Source organism: Caretta caretta, chromosome 2, assembly GCF_965140235.1.
Source record: "Caretta caretta isolate rCarCar2 chromosome 2, rCarCar1.hap1, whole genome shotgun sequence".
Taxonomy (NCBI): domain Eukaryota; kingdom Metazoa; phylum Chordata; order Testudines; family Cheloniidae; genus Caretta; species Caretta caretta.
The window spans coordinates 169,150,181-169,170,710 of NC_134207.1; the positions used below are offsets into that span (position 1 = coordinate 169,150,181).

The 20,530-nt window shown below is 40.9% G+C and overlaps 1 protein-coding gene across 6 annotated transcripts in view; it reads left to right on the forward strand.

The window, feature by feature from the left end:
• TNS3 (tensin 3) overlaps positions 1 to 20,530 on the forward strand; it is a 343,736-nt gene that overhangs the window by 190,982 nt on the left and 132,224 nt on the right. For 5 of the 6 annotated variants that reach the window (XM_048839218.2, XM_048839220.2, XM_048839221.2 and 2 more), the window contains 6 exons: positions 1,597 to 1,719; positions 5,246 to 5,310; positions 11,927 to 12,010; positions 15,635 to 15,747; positions 17,533 to 17,593; positions 17,742 to 17,817. In XM_048839218.2, coding sequence (XP_048695175.2) covers positions 1,597 to 1,719; positions 5,246 to 5,310; positions 11,927 to 12,010; positions 15,635 to 15,747; positions 17,533 to 17,593; positions 17,742 to 17,817 — 522 coding nt within the window. The remainder of the gene's footprint in view (positions 1 to 1,596; positions 1,720 to 5,245; positions 5,311 to 11,926; positions 12,011 to 15,634; positions 15,748 to 17,532; positions 17,594 to 17,741; positions 17,818 to 20,530) is intronic. The other variant, XM_048839219.2, reaches the window with a different exon arrangement.

Genomic DNA, 20,530 nt, shown 5'->3' on the forward strand with positions numbered 1-20,530 from the left:
CTATACAGCATAAATGGGCTGCCATAAGCCTTCAAACTATACACGCTTTGATGTGCACAATGGATGACAATTTTAGGAAGAGTTTAGAAAACCAAAGATGCCGCCCCTTTAATTTTGAGTGTTGTGACTTCTTTCATGTCAGGGCTATGCTTTACAAAGTTGTTTCCATTGTTTTCTTTGGCTTTGCACATAAGACCTTGATCCAGAGTCCATTCAAGTCAATGAAAAGATTCTCGTTGATTTGTGTTTTTAATGTCAGGTCTACATTACATGTGTGCCCATGGAATATTTATGGCCATATAATGCTCCTTTGCTATGTAAACCTTAATGTACTGAAATTGATGAACTCACAGTTCAACATAACCTCATGTTTCGTGGATTTGCCTTCCTCTCTTCACAATTGCATCTGTGAACAATGGCAATGCAATTAGGGGAACAAAAGTTGTTGGCATCTTTCTTTGTTCTTCCTCATAGCCTTACCCCAACTCCCGGCCCCGATTTGTATCTTCATTTGTTATAACATTTTCTTTGGGGTGAGATGGGAGGTGTAAAGGGTTGAATAGATGTCTGGGACTCGAGCTCATTCCCATATTTAAGAACTTTGGCAGGCAGTCTTCAACAGCCACCCTTGGCCCATACCATCACAGACCTACAGTCACAGCAGCAGCACAGAGTTGTTTGGACCTAGCAGGGGTTCAGATTACTGCCGAGAGAACACAGTGAAGACATTTGAAGTCTGATCTTTTAACACACAGGCAGTTTTTATCACATGTTAATGAATGCATAGGATTTCATTGGCTTACTATTTTTGGAATGTGAACAAGATAAATGCACAGATAATGATGAGAAGTTGACCAAAAGAAAACTAGTTCCTTTAAAGGTAGGAAATACAGGTTATTAAGAGAGCTGGGCAGGAAACAGTTTTCCCATCCCAGGAAATTTTAAGATTTTGAAATTTTTTCCTGTCCCAAATCAAGAAGAAAAGTCTGACATTTTCATAAATCAACCCCCTTCCCCTCTCCCCTCCACCACCAAAAAAAAAAAAGTTTGGATCAATCAAAACAGTTTGATTCAACAATTTCTAAAGACTTGTATTTTGACCTTTTATTTTATTTTATTTTATTATGTTTTATTTTATTTTTACTATGAATTAATGTGAATTTCTAAACGAAAACTAATTTTGAACCAAAAAAACTCCAGAACTTTTATTTAGAAAATGTTGAAGTGGGTCATTTTGACAATTGTTTTAATTTTTTTTCAATGGGAAATTTCACAAAGCCAACCCTTTCCTACACAAAGTTTCAGTTTTGATTAATCAAAATACATTTTGGAAAAAAATTCTCAGTCAGCTCTAGTGTTGGATAAGATTTGTTAATACTTGCATGGAAAGCTCATGTATGCTAATAATAATAATAATTAATCCCTCCTCCCCCTGCTGTTTTGGGAGGTCTGTAAAGATGTTTTGCTTATATGATGAAAAGGCATTTTAAATAATGAAATATCACCATGGTTCTGTGAAGCACAGATGTTTCTGTTAGAAAAAAGAAGGAACCTTTACTATCAAATAGAAAATGAAGTGGTTTTGCTTGATTCCAGATTATGGATGTGGGCTGGCCTGACCTTCACGCACCTCCCCTTGATAAGATGTGCACCATCTGCAAGGCTATGGAATCATGGTTGAACAGCGACCCTCAGCATGTGGTGGTGATCCATTGCAGAGTAAGTGTGCAGTGTAGTGAGCGTATATATGACGTTCAATTTTTAATACTTGATCATAACAAGAAAAGTTATAATTAACAGTTTTGCAGCTGTTTTAATGTTGAAAACATAGTGAGCCAGATGCTTAGCTGATATAAAGGGGCCTAAAGCCATTAACTATGCCGAGTTAGACCAGCCAATGATCTGGCCGGATAAATCCAGGCTTGTGTGCTTAGAAGTAATATGCAGTGAGGTGTATATATATCAAAACTGAACACCATTGTTGAGTGTATTTAGTCCATCTCCTTGTCAAACTTTTGAGGATCCTCTTGTAGTATATGACATTCATTTACTTTAGTGGACTTTGAGGGCACATGGCACCTCACAGAATCACCATAAGTCAATTGAATCAAGTCATTACGAGCACTAACGTTAGATGTCCAAATCTCTACTTAGTTGCCTAAAGTGGGCATTTGGTCACCTAAATGCACGTCTGACTTTTCATCTCTGGGATTTAGGTATCTAGTTTAGATGCCCAAGTTGAAAAGTGGGCACTTTATTGTTGAATATATCATACAGTGATTGCAACGGATAACATTATTCATTCCATTTGGACTAGAATAATATTGTATAGACATAGAGCTAAATTCACAAAAGGATTCACAAAAGGATTTAGGCACCTAACTGCCACTTTAGGACCTAAATCCAAGAATCAGGACTTCTGACATTCACAAAACTTCACTTAGCTGCTGCTGAAAGGTGAAATAAACTTGCTCGGTGCCTAAATTTGCGAACACCCAGAGAGAGTTCACAGCTAAAAATCACAGGAAGAAGGAGGCATCTGCCTACAGCATGGATTTAGGCATGGAACTCCCTAAGGGGGCGGGGCTTAGTGCACACCCCTCTTGTCGGCATCTCCCATTGGCTACTTTAGACTGAGAACTACCCAGCATGTTGGCTTCTGTGAATCCCATTCTGTGGCACCCATCTCTCCCCATTCATTACACAAGGAGCCTGAGCACCTAACTCAGGCTTTGTGAATTCCATAGATTTTCTGGACACCTAAAAGTTAGATGTCTTGACACTCAGTGTCTCAACACTTACATTTCTTTGTGAAACTATCCCACACTGCTATTGTAGCCACTGGGAAATTAGGGCACTTAGGACCATCCAGGTCCTAACTAACTGCATAATTGCAATACTCTAATGTGCTGTTACTGTTGTGTAATGTTTTCCCTTCTCAGTGTTTGTTCACTGAGAAGAGAAATAAAGCTAAAGTAAATAATCCTGAGATCAGAAGTGAATTGGCAGGTTTGTTGATGGCACTCGAGGCAAATACATCTATAGTCTTACTGGCTTTGCTGTGCTGTTATTTGTTGACAGTAAATTAATCAGATATGGGACCAGAACTTGCTTCCATTGAAATCATTTGAAAACTCCCACTGATATTTTCCCCCAGTCCTGCAGTTGATAGCATGTGGGCAAACTTTGTGCCTGTGGGGAGTCCCGTTGATTTCCTGTCATCTGCAGGATTGGAGCCTTAAATGGTGCAGAAATGAGGCCTGTAACAGGGCAGGCTGCCCCAGTAAATGAAGCAGGTCTAGCTCCCCTGTGCCAGAACAAGTGCTCCCATTTGGCCAAGAAAGAGGGTGAGGCAGTACATGGGGCCTATGAAGGACCAGAATTTGAGAGCATGAAATGTGATGAGTTCAGGCTGCAGGGAGGCGGAGAGTGGCAGGAGATGAGAGCTGCAGGAGCCTGAAGGTGTTTCCTAGGGGAAGGCTAAAGGCAGGAGAGCAAGAGTGGTTTAACAGCAGTCTGCTCCGAGCCAGTGAGCCAGGGCTGGAGAACTGATGGCAGCGGCGGCAACAGCAGCAGAGGGGAGTTGCCTGATGGCTTGTACAGCGATCGGTCTGGGGAACAGAGTGATGCTCCCTGGTGAGGGTGATCTCTCAGCAGAGAGGCTGTGGGGGTTCCTGCTGTGATGACTGGAGTTCAGCTCCAGCTCAGAGGGCTGGGATGGCTGTCCTGGCTGGGATGGCTGTCCTGGCAGAGGATCTGAAGAGGACTGATGAGGAGCCTAGTTGTGGTATGGAGAGAATCATGTCATGAGATTTTAAGGACTATATGCACTGGAGTGATAAATGAACTGTTTTGAGACTTATGTTTTGAATTATTTGCACAATATTTTTGTAGTAAACTAGCCTCAAAGAAGGATATCATTGAGGCAAGAGAGCCTTATGGGGAGTCCTTGGGTTACCTGAAAGGGAAACTGAGGCAGGCACGTGTCATGCTGCAGCCTGCTGCAGAAGGATGCTCCAGGCAGGGCTGTCTGAGGACAGCACCATGATAAGGAAGACACAAAGGAAATGATATCGTCACTACGCTGGACTCATTTTTACACAGATACTTTTCTGGACACAACTATACCAGAAGTAAAAAGCAAAATATCCCAATGAGTATTTTATAAATCCCTCTAAAATAACTTGATGAATTTCTTCCCTGGGATCTTAAAAGCTTCCCACCACCATCCTTCCTGGATATAGCCAAAATGTGTTGGCTGAATAATCTGAAAGCATGTTAAAACTAGCCAGAATGACTGATCAGTAATTTGTACTGTACATATGTCATGTAAACTATTTAATAAAATTTTGAAACATTATGAAAATACTCCATAAAGACTAAGTGGTAGTTATTATAAATCACAGGTGTCAGAAAAAAATTGTGGATGCTTGTCAGAATTCATAGTTTATAGCACATCATGCCAGAAATTTCAAAGTTGTCCAGGCTTGTCTTGGATGAGCCCAAAACAAAAAAGTGATAGAATGTTATTGCTGCTGTTCATAGTTTTCTTTATTTTAATTTATAGCTTTGTCCTGGTATACACACAAAAATACCATGTCTAATAAATACATTCTATGTAAGATGTAGTAAAAAAGAAAGGGAAATAAAACAACTGATTTGTGGGCTTTAGTTCAGGAATCTTTTTTAGGGTAAAACTGGAAAAAAATGAATCCATTCATTTCTCATTTCAAATTAAATATACAAAATCCTGAATTTAAAAAAATAAAAATAAAAAAAGTCCTGCTTGGCTGCCCACCGCTGATCTGGACTCTCTGCTCCTGACATGCTACTGGTCAACCAGGAGTTAAGTGGGATTTTTAAAGAGCACCAGAGCAGTTTTGGTACCAATGCTTGCTGAGTTTCAGTAGGACTGGGGTGCCCAACACCAAAGTCTCACTCAGTATTTTCAATGTGGCAAGTCAACCAACTTGCAATTAAAGGGTCTTTAAAAGCCACTGACCACCATTCTCCTCCACCACTTCAACAAAAGACAGGCCTGAGCTCCTGTAGTCACCAGAACAGCCAAAGTAATATGGAAATATTGTTGTTTGCAACATAGCATAGGACCTGAGTGAAGCAGCATTCCATCGTGTGCACAATGGATGGAACTGATGTCTTTTTCTTACAGCAAAGTCCCACATATACTTATGGTGCTATGTAAATATTAAATAATAGAAACTATGGTTTCTTTGTCTTCCTACAGGGTGGAAAAGGAAGGATAGGAGTAGTGATATCATCATATATGCACTTCACCCATGTTTCTGCCAGGTAAGAGATGAACAATGCAAATGAATTACTGTGTTTGCATATCTTTCAAGGCTGGGGGAAAACCCTAAAATTTTCCCCTTAATTTCAGTAACCAGTCATTGTCCGATTGTCACCCATGCCCGTTTCAATCAGATGGTGCTGAAGTGTCTCAAAATTATGCATGATGGATGAGAATCTGTTACAAGCCTTCCTTCTATAAATTTTTAAAAAATTAATGGCATTTCTTTTGACTAGGACCAGATTCTACCAGTTTTACTCATTTAAGTAGTACCTTATTCCATGAGTAATCCCCATTTGAATCTGCCCATCCATATTATATACTTACATGGCTACTGTGACAGGGTCAGGCCAGATGGCTGTAGGAGCATGATAGAAGGTAGATTTATTAGCCCCAGCTTAAGAAGGTCCTTTTTCCCTGAGTAAGATAACAATCAGAACAATCAGGAAGTTGCTGGAACCAAGTAAGGCAGGCTAATCAGGGCACCTGGTTTTAAAAAGGACCTCTCCTCAGTTAGTGAGGTGCATGTGAGGAGCTGGGAGCAAGAGGCGTGTGAGGAGCTGAGAGTGAGTAGGCATACTGCTGGAGGACTGAGAAGTACAAGGGTTACCAGACATCGGGGGAAGGTCCTGTGGTGAGGATAAAGAAGGTGTTGGGAGGAGGCCATGGGGAAGTAGCCCAGGGAGTTGTAGCTGTCACGCAGTGTTATAAGAGACACTGTAGACAATTGAATCCCCAGGGTCCTGGACTGGAACCTGGAGTAGAGGGCGGGCCTAGGTTCCCCCCATCCTCCTAAACTCCCTATTTGAGACAAGAGGAGGTGAGCTGGACTGTGGGTCCCACCTGAGGGGAAGGTCCCTGACCTATCCCCCGACCCACTAGGTGGGTCAGCAGAGACTGTAGGGATTGTTCCCCTCCCTTTCCCCATGCTGGCCAGTGATGAGGTTAGCTGAGTGAACGGCAGTTTTGAGCCACTAGCAAAAGTGGCCAAACTGAGGGCTGCTGTGAATCTCTGAGGTGAGCAAATCCGCCAATAAGCGCAGGACCCACCAAGGCAGGGGAAGAACTTTGTCACACTATCATCACTGTAATATCTCAGCATCTCACAGTCTTTAATGGATTTATCATCGCAACAACCCTGTGAGGTAGGGAAGTACTATTATCTCTATTTTACAGGTAGGAAACTGAGGCACAAAGAGACTAAGTGACTTGCCCAGGGTCACACAGGATGTTTGTGGCAAAGCAGGAATTGAACCCAAGATTCCCACAGGCCCTCCTAGTGTTCTAACCACTAGACTATCTTTTCTCTTACTGGAGTTACTTCTGGAATAGGTGCTACTCATCATGAATAAAGTTATCAGAACCTGGATCTAATATTCACACCAGAGCAGGGATCCCCAAACTCTTCCAAAGTGCAGAGCACATCTTAATAAAGAGATTGTCTCATGAACCACATCTCATCACCTCTCGTTAAGAAGGAACATGCATCTAACAGAGCAAAGGACTGGGAGTCAGGAACTGTGGGTTCTGTTCCTGGTTCTGCCACTGATTTGCTATGTGAGCTTGGTATTTGTGAAATTCTGGTTGTCTGTTAAAAAAAAAGAAATTTGGTAAATACTATCTGAAGGATAGAACACACATATAATTTTCTACTTCTGCCTTTCAATCAAAATTGGCCAGATTCTTGTCTTTAAATTTGTAAAAGTAATTCACAGAGACCATAACTCAAGCAAGATCTCAGTGACACTATTTTGGACTTAAATCGATTTGGCTAAGATTAGACTCAAGCCCTGGCACTGCAAATTATCTATTCAATTTGTGGAAAATGGGTGAAATCCTGACACCGTTGAAGTCAATGGAAAAACTCGTATTGGCTCCACTGGAGCCCTGATTTCACCTAATATATTTCCCATTTACCTGGTCCACAGATAAACAACCCAGTATGATTAGGAAATGCCACTAGCTACATTGTGAACAATGGTACACTTTAGAAAATGAAGTAATACAGTTATTTCTGGAGGAACTAATCTTCAGGACAAGGATTACCACCACTTCACCTACCTTAATCCTGTGGGACAAAAGAGTTGTCATGAGGATACTGCAGTGCTGTGTTGTGATCTCTGTGTTGTGATATTACACCAAATTATTATGGCATCTCCTCAAGAAACCACATAATAGTGTCCTGACCCAACAGCATGGCATCTTGATGCAATGGTGTGATGTCCTGGCATGACAGTTGATGTTGTATTCTCCCCAAAGTAAATTCAGGATTCTTCCAACTCGGTTGCAGGATCTGAGATTGGAAACTTTCCAATGAATTTCAGGATGCCTGGCAACTCCAATCCAAATCTTGCTTCTTGTATATTTAATTAGCGGGAGGGAAAGAGCTCTAGGAAGTTCCCAGTCATCTCTAGGTTGTCAATATTGTACATATGTCAACAGTTCCAGGCTGTGTGAGAAATCCTTAGCTCTGGTGACAAATGGGATATTCGGGGGAATGTTTTTTTGGGGCTTCCTCGGTTTTTTTTATTTTGTTCTGATTTTACTCATAAAACAAATATGCTAGTTTCTTATTGTTCTATTCACTAGGTCTCTTTACTGCTATAAAATAGTACTTTGATGCTGTTGATATTGTGGGTGACATTTTAGCATTCTTTACTCTTTAAATGGTGTTTCAGGAAACAAATTAGAGCAGCAGTTCTCAACAGGGGATCCGGGGGGGCCCCGTGGCTAAAACCCAGAGCCCGAGCCCCAGCATCTCCCACAGGGCTGAAGCCAGGACCCCCGGGGTTAAAGCCCCAAGCCTCAGTGCTCCCCATGGGCAGAATTCGGAGGCACGGGGGGTGTTGCCCCCCCCACACACACTCAAAACTACACTGCAAGAACAGGGCAGTCCTGGGGAAGGTCCACACACACCCTTTCCACCTCCTTCTCTCCATGCCCCACGGCCAGGTCAGAGGCAGGAAGCCAGAGCCGGGCAGGGTGGGACAGCTGCTGCTCTGGCTGGCGCCATGGAGCAGGCAGTCACTGCATTCCCTTGTCTCCTGCTGCTGCTGGTGCAGGGGGTTGAAGCTGCTCCTCAGCTCCCAGCCCCCTTTGCTCATGCAGCCGGTAAGAGCTGCCTGGGTGAGGAGACTCGGCTCCATGGCTGGCAGAGACTTCGGGGAACAGGGACCGCAGGGGAGCCCTCCTGGCACATAGCTCCTAGCTACCCCCCTGCCTGCACCCTGAGCTACCCCCCTTCCTGCACATGGCCCCTAGCTACCCTTCTCCCTGCCCCTTGAGCTACCTGTGCCTGCACACAGCCCCTAGCCACCCCCTTCCTGTACCCTGAGCTGTTTTCAAACTTTGTGAGCTGAGCCCCCCACCTCTGAGTTATCATTTTTGGTTGCACACTCCCCCTACCCCACCCCCCGCACACAACCCAGACAGGGTGGGTGGCCTGCTGATGTGAGCTGGGGGGTGGAGGTGGCGCTCCCTCCATGGACCCTGCCATGTGGAGCTGGCTCAAACCCCACTGGCCCCTGCCCACCCAAAATAGAAGTCAAACTACATCTGTGACCGAGCCCCCTCCCCCCCTCCCGCAGCCCAGAGCCCAGAATATGCCTCAGCTAGGGGAGGAAACATTATCCCTAATTTTCCTGAAGCGTTTGTCTAAGCGAAAACAAAAAAAGTTCTATGAGAACACTTGTATGGTTGCCATCGTGCCTTTGCTGTCTGGGTCATGAGTGCCCAGTTTTCTAATTCAAGAAAGATTACCTGCAGCCATATTTAACTGGGGTAACCCATGCTCTCTCTAAGAGATATTAAGCTTTGTTCTTACAGATAAGGATAAAAAATCCTTTGCAAAATGAGAGTTTGATGCTTAGATCCCTGGTGGCATGACTAGTGAGGATGTATAATGCAAAACACACTGAACATCTGTCTTGCCAATTAAGATGAATTTGAAATGAGAAGGATAATTGCATGTGTATTTATCTATCACTTTAAATAAGCGGCACGTAGTGGGCAGAACACAGCAACTAGCCATTTTTAAAAATGATCACGTATGTGATTCAGCAGTAGATAGCCATGGAAGGAACAGATTTCTTCCACAAGCCTCTAAATCACTTAGTCTGTATTGCGCCATCGGTTTTTAAGCAGAACTCCCTAATGAACGGAATAGAAATTCTACATAAAACTTGATGGAACAATAGGTACAGCCTTTAACAAAGAATAAAAAAGAGAGTTCAGTTTTAATCAGGTTGTCTTACAATATGCCATAAAATTTGGCCTTATTAACACTGGTTCTGCACTTGTAAGGAAACTCCCTTCTCTTCATGTGTCACTATATTTATGTCTGCATCTGTAATTTTCACTCCATGCATCTGAAGAAGTGGGTTTTTTTACCCATAAAAGCTTATGCCCAAATAGAACTGTTAGTCTTCAAGGTGTCACCGGAGTCCTCATTGTTTTTATGCCATAAAATGGTGATTTCTATGTGTATATAATGTAATTTAATGCCTCTTATCCTAAAGCATTTGACACTATGCACACAGAGCCGCAATGAAATACAATCACCTCCTTGGTGGAGGGCAACAAATCAATTAGTACCCAGCAGCAGGGAGTAGGAAAGGAGGTGAAAATTTTGCCCAGTCCTGTTCTGGAAAGTGGCGTGGCATGGGATCTTTAACATCAATGAAGAGAAGACAGGACCTGATCCAACATCCATTGAAGGCAAATGGGGTTATCCTTAGTTTTTAAAGTCTTCTATGAAGACTCAACAGGGCTAAGCCAACTCTGATGGGATTTTACCCTGTGGTTCCATGGGGTCTAGTTACTTCAGACCTTATATACGGATGTTAATTAGCATCAGTCTACCAGATCCATTTACTCTCATATGATGATTATGTATTTGTCCCATATACAGCAAAAAGAGCACAACTTGATACTTGGGAACAAATAATTAGGGATTGTCTCATTTATTTGGGGGCTGGGATCATCATGGTTTTCTGTCTGGTACTTGAGGACCTCGTTTTTTCTGTGCTCTTCTGCCTTCTCTGCCCATATGCCCAATATCCACTCTCATTTTAAACAAAGAATAATAAAACCAAACTTCTTTCACAGCCTACCATTGATGCTCCACAATAATCTACGGGGGGTTCATGGTTGACTTGCACAAAGCCCTTCTTTCCCAAGGCCTGATTGTTCTGCTTCTGGAGCATACCCTCTCCTGGTAAACCAGATAGCAAGAAACCAGGACTGAATAAATCTTTAGAATAATTACATGTATGTTAGTTCAGTCAGAATTCTGATGCTTTTTCTTTCTTCTTTTTCTTCTTCTCTCTTCAGTATTAGCTGTTGTAGGTTTTGGGACATAATATTAAGGAGGGAATACAAGTACCCTCCTATGCAGTCCACAGAGAAAGCTGTATTGATGGGGCTAAAAGCAAATTGCGACAAGTTGTTCATTGTGCATCCTGGGGGTGGCTAAATCCATTGCATTGCAAATCTTGCATATTCATGTATGAAATGCAAAATCCTGATAATTAAACATGAGAAGTAGGTGCTTTGTCTCAGGGAGGAAACTGCCTTTGGAGTGGAATTAAAAGGTGGCAGTGGAAAAACTATCCCAACCTGACCTGTGAGCAGGTGGGTTGGCAATTACTGAAGGCATTTTGTAGTTTGGCACATTTCAAGCTGTAAACCGCAGCATTTCCAAGATAATCCTGTGATGAAGTGGGAATTTTTGGCAATTTTTATGATTCTTATGTGTGCCTCAGATTTCCCTATATGTTGCATTACTACCCTGTGGGTGGAAAACGAGTGTTTGCTCTCAGGGCAGGCTAAGAGATGTAGGTATGAATGTCGCCTAGCTGTCTGAGCTTGAAGGAGTCATTGGAAAAGGACTGGCTGAGGCCAATGGAGAATCCAAAAAGACAATGGCATATCAATGGAGAATCCAAAAAGACAATGGCAAATCCAATCACCAGCATATTGACTCCTAGCAACGAATGACCCAGAGGGAGATGGATTTCTCCATCTCTCTGCAGGGAAGCTCAGCACAATTCCCCAGAAAGGACTGGAGAGGTAGGAGGATAAGAGTTGGCTGCTGGAAGAAGTTGGGGATCTCACCTGGAATCTGAGGAAGGAGGTCAGACCTAAAGAGAGACAGAGCTTGAACAATGGGGTTCACTACAGCTTGGCTGGGCTCTGGGCTAACGAGAATGGACTTGCTTTAACTTTCAGTTCTCTATGCTAAACTAAAGACTTCCTATATTGTGCTCCAGTTGACTAATAAACCCAACTGTTTTGACAACATTGTTTGTTTGACTGCTAATGCTTGGTGAGGTGCATTAATCCCTGAGGAGCATACAAGTCTGTACCAGGAGTCTATCTCAGTTGGACTCACTGAACAGAGCTCTTGGTGTATAGTAGGAGAGCAGGACCCTCAGAGGTTCAGTCTAAGGAGGTGGTGAGTCCACATGGCTTACCCTGGAGGAAGACTCCTTTTGGGTCTGGCACACTGAAGGGGTTCCTCCAAGAGACTGTTCCAAAGGTGGGGCATAGCACTGATCCTGTGGATCCACAACCAACCCCAAATGGAATAACATGGTATCTACTTCTTTGTTTTGATAGCGCTGATCAGGCTCTAGACAGATTTGCTATGAAGAAATTCTTCGATGATAAAGTTTCAACTTTAATGCAGCCATCCCAAAAAAGGTATTTAACTTATATCTAATTTATATTACTAGATGAGCAAATGCCATAGTTTCTCCTCACTATCCAGTGGAGGACATTTCCCTGAGATTTTCCCACTTCAACTCTCCACCTTGTAGCAATCTTCCTTAAAGGAGATCTCTCTCTGTTTGGGTGTATTTATATACACATAGGTAATATTTTGGTATGGTACAAAGGTTTCATCTATATGTGTTTGTACTTCATTATGTCTAGGCAGCAAAGCAGTCCCAATACACTTTAAAACCTCTGTAAAAGAAATGTAAACTTGTCTTTTTCTATCTCATATGACATTTTAGTGAGAACATGATGGAGTGATGTGATATAACGGTTTTATTGACATTGTTTGGGATGATTTACATATAAAACGGACATCTGAGTCATGACAATAAAATCTTTATATCACACTACACTATCATATACTCTGTCTATTCTATAAGTGAAGGTGAGACATTACTTAGAGCAGATAGTTGATGTTTTGGGATGTGAAATAGTCTTGAGGTATGTGTGTGGACATCTGTGCAATTTAGGATTAAACTAGTGGATGTTTCAGTACCAGAAAAGAAGGGAGCAGCTGGAAAATGCCTACTAGGTAATTGTTATACTCTCATGCACCAGTCTTCATTTCGATGTGTAAAATATCTACACAGGGAGTTCATTTGGGATCACTGATTACTTTCCCTTTCATCAGCAGATATGTAACAATTTTAGCACTTTGTTTTTTTTAAAAAAAAGACTTTGTCAGTAATTAAAAAGAACAAAGTCATATAGTAATAATGAAGGTCAGGAAATTCGCTCTGTTTCTGGTTGGGAAAGGCTTTCCCAGTGTCTTGATGGACCTATCCAGTGACCTACACAGCTGTTGTTGACATGAAAAATAACAGTCCCATGAGTTTTTAAATAAACTTAAAAAAAATATTTAGCCTGGGGAACTCGTTATCCATTCGGCTCCATATCTGCAAATAAACCTTGCATTATTAAAATGTGACACTTGTAAATGGCACCTACAGGAAACAGTGGCATGCACCGTGGGAGCAAAAGGAATGAGACAGTCTCAGTGCTCCCATCAGGATGCCTTCTGCAGTATGAACAGCTCTGACTTTAAGTCTCTCCCTTCTGCAAATAAGTTTCCATGAGAACCAACAGGCCTCACAACAGCATCTGTGACCTGTGCCTCATGGCAGTTGTTACAGCCATGCTGACAGGAAGTTTCAGTAGCTGCTGGCTTGCACGTACAGTGTGTGAGCCCTAAAGCCAAAATAAAATACCTGTATGATGCAGGATTTGGTCTGACATGCTCTTCTGGAATATTTGTTTAGTTTCTCCAGGGGCCTCTGGGAGGCACTAATTCTCCTCCTGAATGGTGGAATTAGCTTCTTTGTGTTTTACTACGACATTGCAGTACTCAGTCTGCCTCTTGCATGCAGAACATACGAATGCAGGATATGCCATAATCTAAATCTGGCCTCTTGTGCCTCTGGCAATGGTCAACGCTTGTTATTGCAGAGGAAAGTGAAACAACTCCATAATGCCCCTGGCTAATTTTACAATGCTACTTGATCCCAGCTTATCCTCTGAAGTATGCAATTAAATAACCCCATTTTAGCTTGCTTATCTACTAATGTTATTACTGGGCATTCAGGTGTCCAGATCCTTACTGACATTCAACTGATTATGAATATATAATCTTAAAACATGAACATACACACTCACTTTCTACCTACCACATGGCTCAAACATCTGAGAAATCTCACTTTGGGTTCCAGTCCTCCAGGACTTGGGCAAAATTCTCAGGGGCTTCAACTGAAGTTTTGCGTGAATAGGAACTGCAGATCTGAGCCCTCTATATGTGAAAGGTGAATTGTGTGTGAGTGTGTGTGTGTTTTAAGCTTCGTTGTTTAATCTCCTCAAAAATATCAAGTAAACAGCTGAATAATCAGCTATAAACACAATAATGAATGCAATGGCAGGAGGATCAGGACTTAAATTAGAGAAGGGGATAAATTTGGGGGGTCATTAAGGAGACAATGGGTATGTCTACATCCCAATCACAGGTTTGATTCCAGCTCAGGGTAGGCATGACTGCATTACCTTTAATCTAGCTAGTGTGGCTAAAATGGCAGTGAAGACACAGTGGTTTGGGCTTCGGCATAGGTTGTACAGGCCATAAGTTGGGCTAGCTAGATTAAAACTAGCATGGCTGCAATCACACCCTGCGGTTACAGTGTAGACGTACCCATGGTGGTAGAAAGAAAAAGGGTTAAAATTTGTGCCATCAGTGCAGTATTGTCTTACTCCTGTTCTTGCAGCCAGGCAGATATGATAACCTGTACTTGTGCTGCTGACTGAACAAATACTGCCAGAGAGCCTGGAGGAGGAAAACAAGAAGCAACATTGACATTGAAGCAACCCTTGCTACTTGTATTTAAAACAAATCTAATAAAGAAATAACCCCAACAACTCCAGACTCAGGGCGGTAGAACTATCACTGTCAGGGAGAATCACTACAACTGTGATATTACCCATATTGCTGCCACCTAATTTGCAGCATGTGGTGTGTTAGTTGTTTTTTTAATGATATATATTTTATTCTTAAAAGCAATATTAAACTAATTTAACACCCCTTGTGGCCAAAAGGGGAGTTTGAAACAGGGAAATCAGTAGCAAAATGGAATAATAGAATGTATCTTGCCCCTCCTTGTCTTTTTGTGCAAGAGAGACTGCTGTTTTTTAATCTTATTCCATTTATGGGATGTGTGTATTTTATTTCTTACAAATTTGGCCGATCTTGGGGAAATTAGCTGGATATTTAAAAGGAGGGAAGGGATATAGCAATCCAAAAATAGGGTACAGAATGAAAAACTTATGTGGGGAAGAAATGCAGTTATAAATTAAAACTTCCCTCAGTGGGAAAGGCAATTACAGAGCAGATAACCCTAGGTCTCATTGACCTTTGCTTTCCTGTGAGGAGGTTCATATCACCACAAGAATAAATTGTTCTTGAACAATTCCTCCAATGTACTAAGCACAAACTGGCTTTACTTGAATATCAGATGTTAGTCCTGCCAGCCATTTGTCTGTTAGTGCAAGAGGGATTGGGAAACTATCTCAGGGTGTTTAGGGGGAATGAAACAACTTGTGGTATGTGTGCACACTTACAAAAAGGGCACCTACTCAAGTGGCTTTATTGATGTGCAGACCAGTTCATTAGGAACTGAGCTGGACTCATTTCACTCTGACTACCAGAATGCTGTCGACTTGAATCACAGTTAATATGTACTGGGCTGAAAGTGACCTTTACTAGCTTCCTGAGTCACCCACGCATCTCCTTTTCAAAGCTGTTAGGTGGAATATTCTCTCCTAAATTATTTTAGTACAAATATTACCCATAAAAGCAACATCCTTGCCAATAATTGAAAAACTTGATAAACAGAAGCTTCTCTTCATATTTTGATGCAGGTTATTCTATTCCACTTAAACTCTAAGGCTAAATGAAGCAATGATATGCCCTCTTGTATTAATTATATTCATTACAACGAGAAGATCATTTTCCCTGGGATTATAACAGTCTTTTCCTTCCTGGCTAATTGTGTTGCATTTTCTTTTCAGATATGTGCACTTCTTAAGTGGCCTTCTGTCTGGATCTGTAAAAATGAACACGACTCCACTCTTCCTGCACTTTGTCATCCTTCATGGCATCCCAAGCTTTGATGCTGGAGGAGGTACATTATTTCACTTGCCGTTTTCAAGCCTTGCTCTTTTTGATACACTGCACTGTTATTAGGATGGGCAAACCAGTACAGTTCAGATAAGAACTCCCTAAAACTTCCCCTCAATTTCAAAACAATCTCAGACCTTTCTTGAGGTTTGGAAAATTTCCATTAAGGAACAACTCCTCGCCTCAACTATTCCTGCAAACCAAGGGATGAGGAAAACCCAACAGAACCTCTAGGCAAGGGCTAGTGTAAGAGTGAGAGTGGAGGAGCACAACTCTCCAGTTCTGCTAAATGCAGAGATAGCACCTCCTTCTCATCTTCCTTCCAGTGGGCTGAGGGACTTCCTGTGCAAGTCCTGCCGTCGTCTCACTGACATCCGAACAGCTATGTTCCCCTTACGTGGGAAAGTCTCAGTGCTGCTATCCCACTCCAGTGTAAGGGTTACCTCTGCCTATTTAGTGTGGTCTGCTTCCTCATACTCCACTATTGGGCCTCCTGAGGAGGTGGCCTCAAAGTCAGTTTCTACAGTCCGCTTGGATCTACTGTTCTGGGCGGTGACATGGGCCAGCAAAAGCATTTTGCTGAATCTGCTGTTCTAAAACTTAAAAAGCACTCTAGAGCTTACACTCCAGCAAGGAGGCGCAGGAGAAAAAGTAGCAGGCCACTGACCTTTCTACATAGAATCACAGAACTGGAAGGGACCTCGAGAGATCATCTAGTCCAGTCCCCTGCATTTGTGGCAGGACTAATTATCTAGACCATTCCTGACAGGTGTTTGTCTAACCTGCTCTAAAAAATCTCCAATGATGGAGATTCCACAACGTCCCTAGGCAATTTATTCCACTGCATAACCACCATTAGTTTTTCCTAATGTCCAACCTAAACCTCCCTTGCTGCAATTTAAGCCCATTGCTTCTTGTCCTAGCCTCAAAGGTTAAGGAGAAGTATTTTTCTTCCTCCTCCTTGTAACAACCTTTTACATACTTGAAAACTGTTATCATGTCCCCTCTCCGTCTTCTCTTTTCCAGACTAAACAAACCCATTTTTTTTTCAATTTTCCCTCTTAAATCATGTTTTCTAGACCTTTAATCATTTACACTAGATACACAAGATACACTAGTGGGTGATACTTAAATCTCCACTTAAGCAAGGGTAGCTTCATTGACTTCATTGTCCTTTAGACTGGCCACAATGTTTTTTTAATGCAAAAATATGATTAAAAATTAAATAATTGTTAATCTCAGTCAAATTTTCAGGAACTTTTTCAAAGGAAAAAAAATCCAAACCAAAATGTTTCATTTAAATTTATTTTTGTTTTCTCTTTTTGTCGTTCCCCACTTTCTCCTATTTATTTATTTTTCCCCAGTAGGAGAGAGGGGATTAGAATTTTAAAAGTGAGCAAAGTGCTACTCTCTCTCATTTTCAAAAGTCTTTCTCCTCCCTCTCTCCTCTCCTGGCTATTTTTCCATTGGAAAAAAAAAGGTGGAAAGATTGAAAAAACAAGAGAGACTTTTGTTCAGAATGAAAGGAGGTTTTTTTTGTTCCATTTTGAAAAATGGCCTTGAAAACTTTCAACAGAACTAAAATGTCACATTTGTCAAAAATCCATTTTTCCTTAATTTTTTTTCAACAAAATGTCAACCAGCTCTAGCGTTTGCATCCACCAATACCAGGTCTGAATGTGGTCCAGTGTGTCTGTTATATGTTCCGGAAACTCACTAAATGTGTATTTTTTAAAAAAATTACAGATAATTAACAAAGAATACATGACTCTCTTGGCTATTTTTGCAGTTTGTCGGCCTTTTCTAAAGATCTACCAGGCTATGCAACCAGTTCATACCTCAGGAATATAGTAAGTCTTAGTTATTTTCATCTCTACGGGAATGTAGTTCTCCACCCTTTAAGTTACAAAAGTTAAACCATCTTTTTGTCGTGATTTTATTGTTTAAAAGCACAACATTTATTTAAACATCTCCCCTTTTCTTCTCTTTCCTGTTAAGTAGTGTAGGGCCAGAAAATCAAAGCAGAATCTGCATTGCTATAGAGCCAGCCCAGCTATTGAAGGGAGATATTATGGTAAGTACTTAATTCTGATTCCACATAAGTAATTGTGCCTTCTAGATGGTGATTTAAAAATAAAGACAATCATACATTTTGCACTCTTGTAGAAAGAAAATGAGAAAATTGTCACTGAGGCACGAGTGGGTAGGTAATTAAATTAGTTTTACTCAGCCTCTTGGGATTTTATGTTAAGCAAGAGTTTACTTCAAGCAAGAATCATTTCATGGAGACAAAACAAACCATTACTACCAACTTTCCCCTGTCATTATAGTGATACTCAGTATGGTTATGTTTATATTAGTATTTCCATGATAAAACACATTCTGTAAAGTTTTTTCACTCAGCCTTAAAATTTTCTTTGGCTTATAATTTGGCAGCAAGGAACTACTTCTTTCATTTTACTTTCAAAGAGTGGTTTGATCAGTGTTGTGTTTTATTTTGGGATAGGGGAGTGAAGAAGGGTACTGGATAAAAAGCCTTTGGTTTCTGCAGACATACAATATAAAGCATCTTCTACATACAATATATACTGTATGTATGCTAAGTATAATTATAGTAAATGTTGCAAAACATCCATTCTTCACTTACTCACAACTTTCTAAAAATGAGGCGGTTATGTTGAAAAAATGGAGGAAAACAAAAAAAGAAAACAAGAAAAAATGGTTGTCATCTCTTCCAAACTTGTTTCATTGTACCTACATGGTGGCAATGTGTGTGTCACAAACGAGTATAATTCTCCCACTGTAAATTTGCCCTAGGTCCCCAGCACTGCTCGTGTATTTCAGGCATGTTTTAAATTTTCAGTGAAATGTTTGAAATGAGATGAACATTTTTTGTTTTAGTTTTTTTCTATTTCTCTTTTTTTCACTTTTTTTCCGTCTTCCCCTCCACCACTTTTTTTCCAACAAAAAATATATTTTTTTAAAATCTTATACGAAAGTGCCTCCCACATTCTAGGTACTGGCAGAGTTTCAGATTTAGCAGTACTTACCATATGAACTACTTACCATATGAACCTCAATGCCTGGACGCAGGCAACTGGGTTATAGACAGAATAACCAACTTCCTTCTGAATTTCCCCGTCTATTGGCTTGTGACACAAACCACAAACACACTACGTGCACAAGTTTGAGAAATGTTAATCATACTGGAAGCCACTTTATTAGGAAGTCAATGACTTATTTCATATAGTAGTATTTCCTAAACAAGGCGTGAGCTCAAGTTCTGAATGTTTAGATTTGACTGAGTAAAACCATCAGTGGTTTCAGAAAATGAAATCCATAAGGCTCAGCGTCTCTAAGTGTAAGGATTTTAAAAACCAATGGCCCATGAAGTAACTGATTTATTGCATCAGTGGTTTTTACAGAAGATAAAGCTGCAAGATCATACAATGTGCTCTGTATATGTTCTCAAATCAAAGGCTATGGGCTTGCCTACCCAGGGAGTTATTCATTATTAATTCTCTGTATGGACACTCTAATGGTGAAATGAAATGAATGCCTTATTCCAAATTATCTTAATCCACTTTGGAAGTGGTTTAAAATAAATTATAATGATGTACTCTTATTTGGTAATAAGATGATCCATACAGAGAGTTAATCAGAGACAGCTGATCCATTTTACAGTAACACCCTATTTTTATGCCAGATTAGACATGTAGAAAAGCCCCAAATCATATATATGATTGCTAATCACAGCTGCCAGTTCAGCTTACACAGTCACTTTAATGCATGTTTAATTTATGTCTAAGACCTTTGGGATATCTTGAGTTAGAAAGATGGATTATACAACCATATAGTACTCTATCCCAGTCTATAAAATCTATATGTTAGAGATAGGATGGACAATATTTATTAGGTCCTCTGTTCGGTCTCCATCTAGGCAATACGAGATTTACTTCTTCATAGCATATGATCAACTGTTTTGTGACCCAAAGCATACATCTTCCATCTTTTCCCTTGAGAGACTATTCCAGTCTAAAAAATCTGTGTGTCTCCTGATATTTAGTCTAACTTTCAGTTGGCTGAGTTTCATTCCTATATGGAAAGATGGATATAAATGGATTCTTTGCTAGTGCTTGGCACAATTGCATATTGAAAAACCTGGGTTTGAGTTGAGAGACTAGATGATCTAACAGTCCTTTCTGGCTTTAAAATCTAATACATGAACCTAGGAATTTTGCTTTCAAGTAGATCAATTTCAGGGAATTGTACTTGAGGAAATAATTTTGATCTTCGAGAACCCCTTTATTCTGTCTTCTGGCTGCTATCCTTACACCTAATGCTAGCAGATACAGGTTTATGACACAAATTCATATCTGGATTTTGAATACCCCATAGTTTGGGCCTGTTCAGATTTGGGTTTTGGGTCCGTAGCAGCATGTGATGGTGCATCTGGAGATGGTCACAATGACTGGGAAGGTGGGGGTGGGGGAAGGCTGAACATAACAAGGAGGGCAATATTATGCATACCAGAGAAACCAAGAATAGGAGGGGTGTTTTTTTTCTCCACAATTCAGATCTCAATCCTTCAATGAGCTCTATGGGAGTCTTCTCAAGAGGAGCTCATTGCAAGTGCAGGGTCCAGGTGTCCAACACAATGGTTCATCTGTGTAATTTCCCTCATAGGACACGTTAACATAGATCAATAGCTACTTCATTAAGATGTGATTTTTACTGTGATTTTAATAGAAGATTGAAAAATAATAAGGGACAAAAGGTGATTGTGT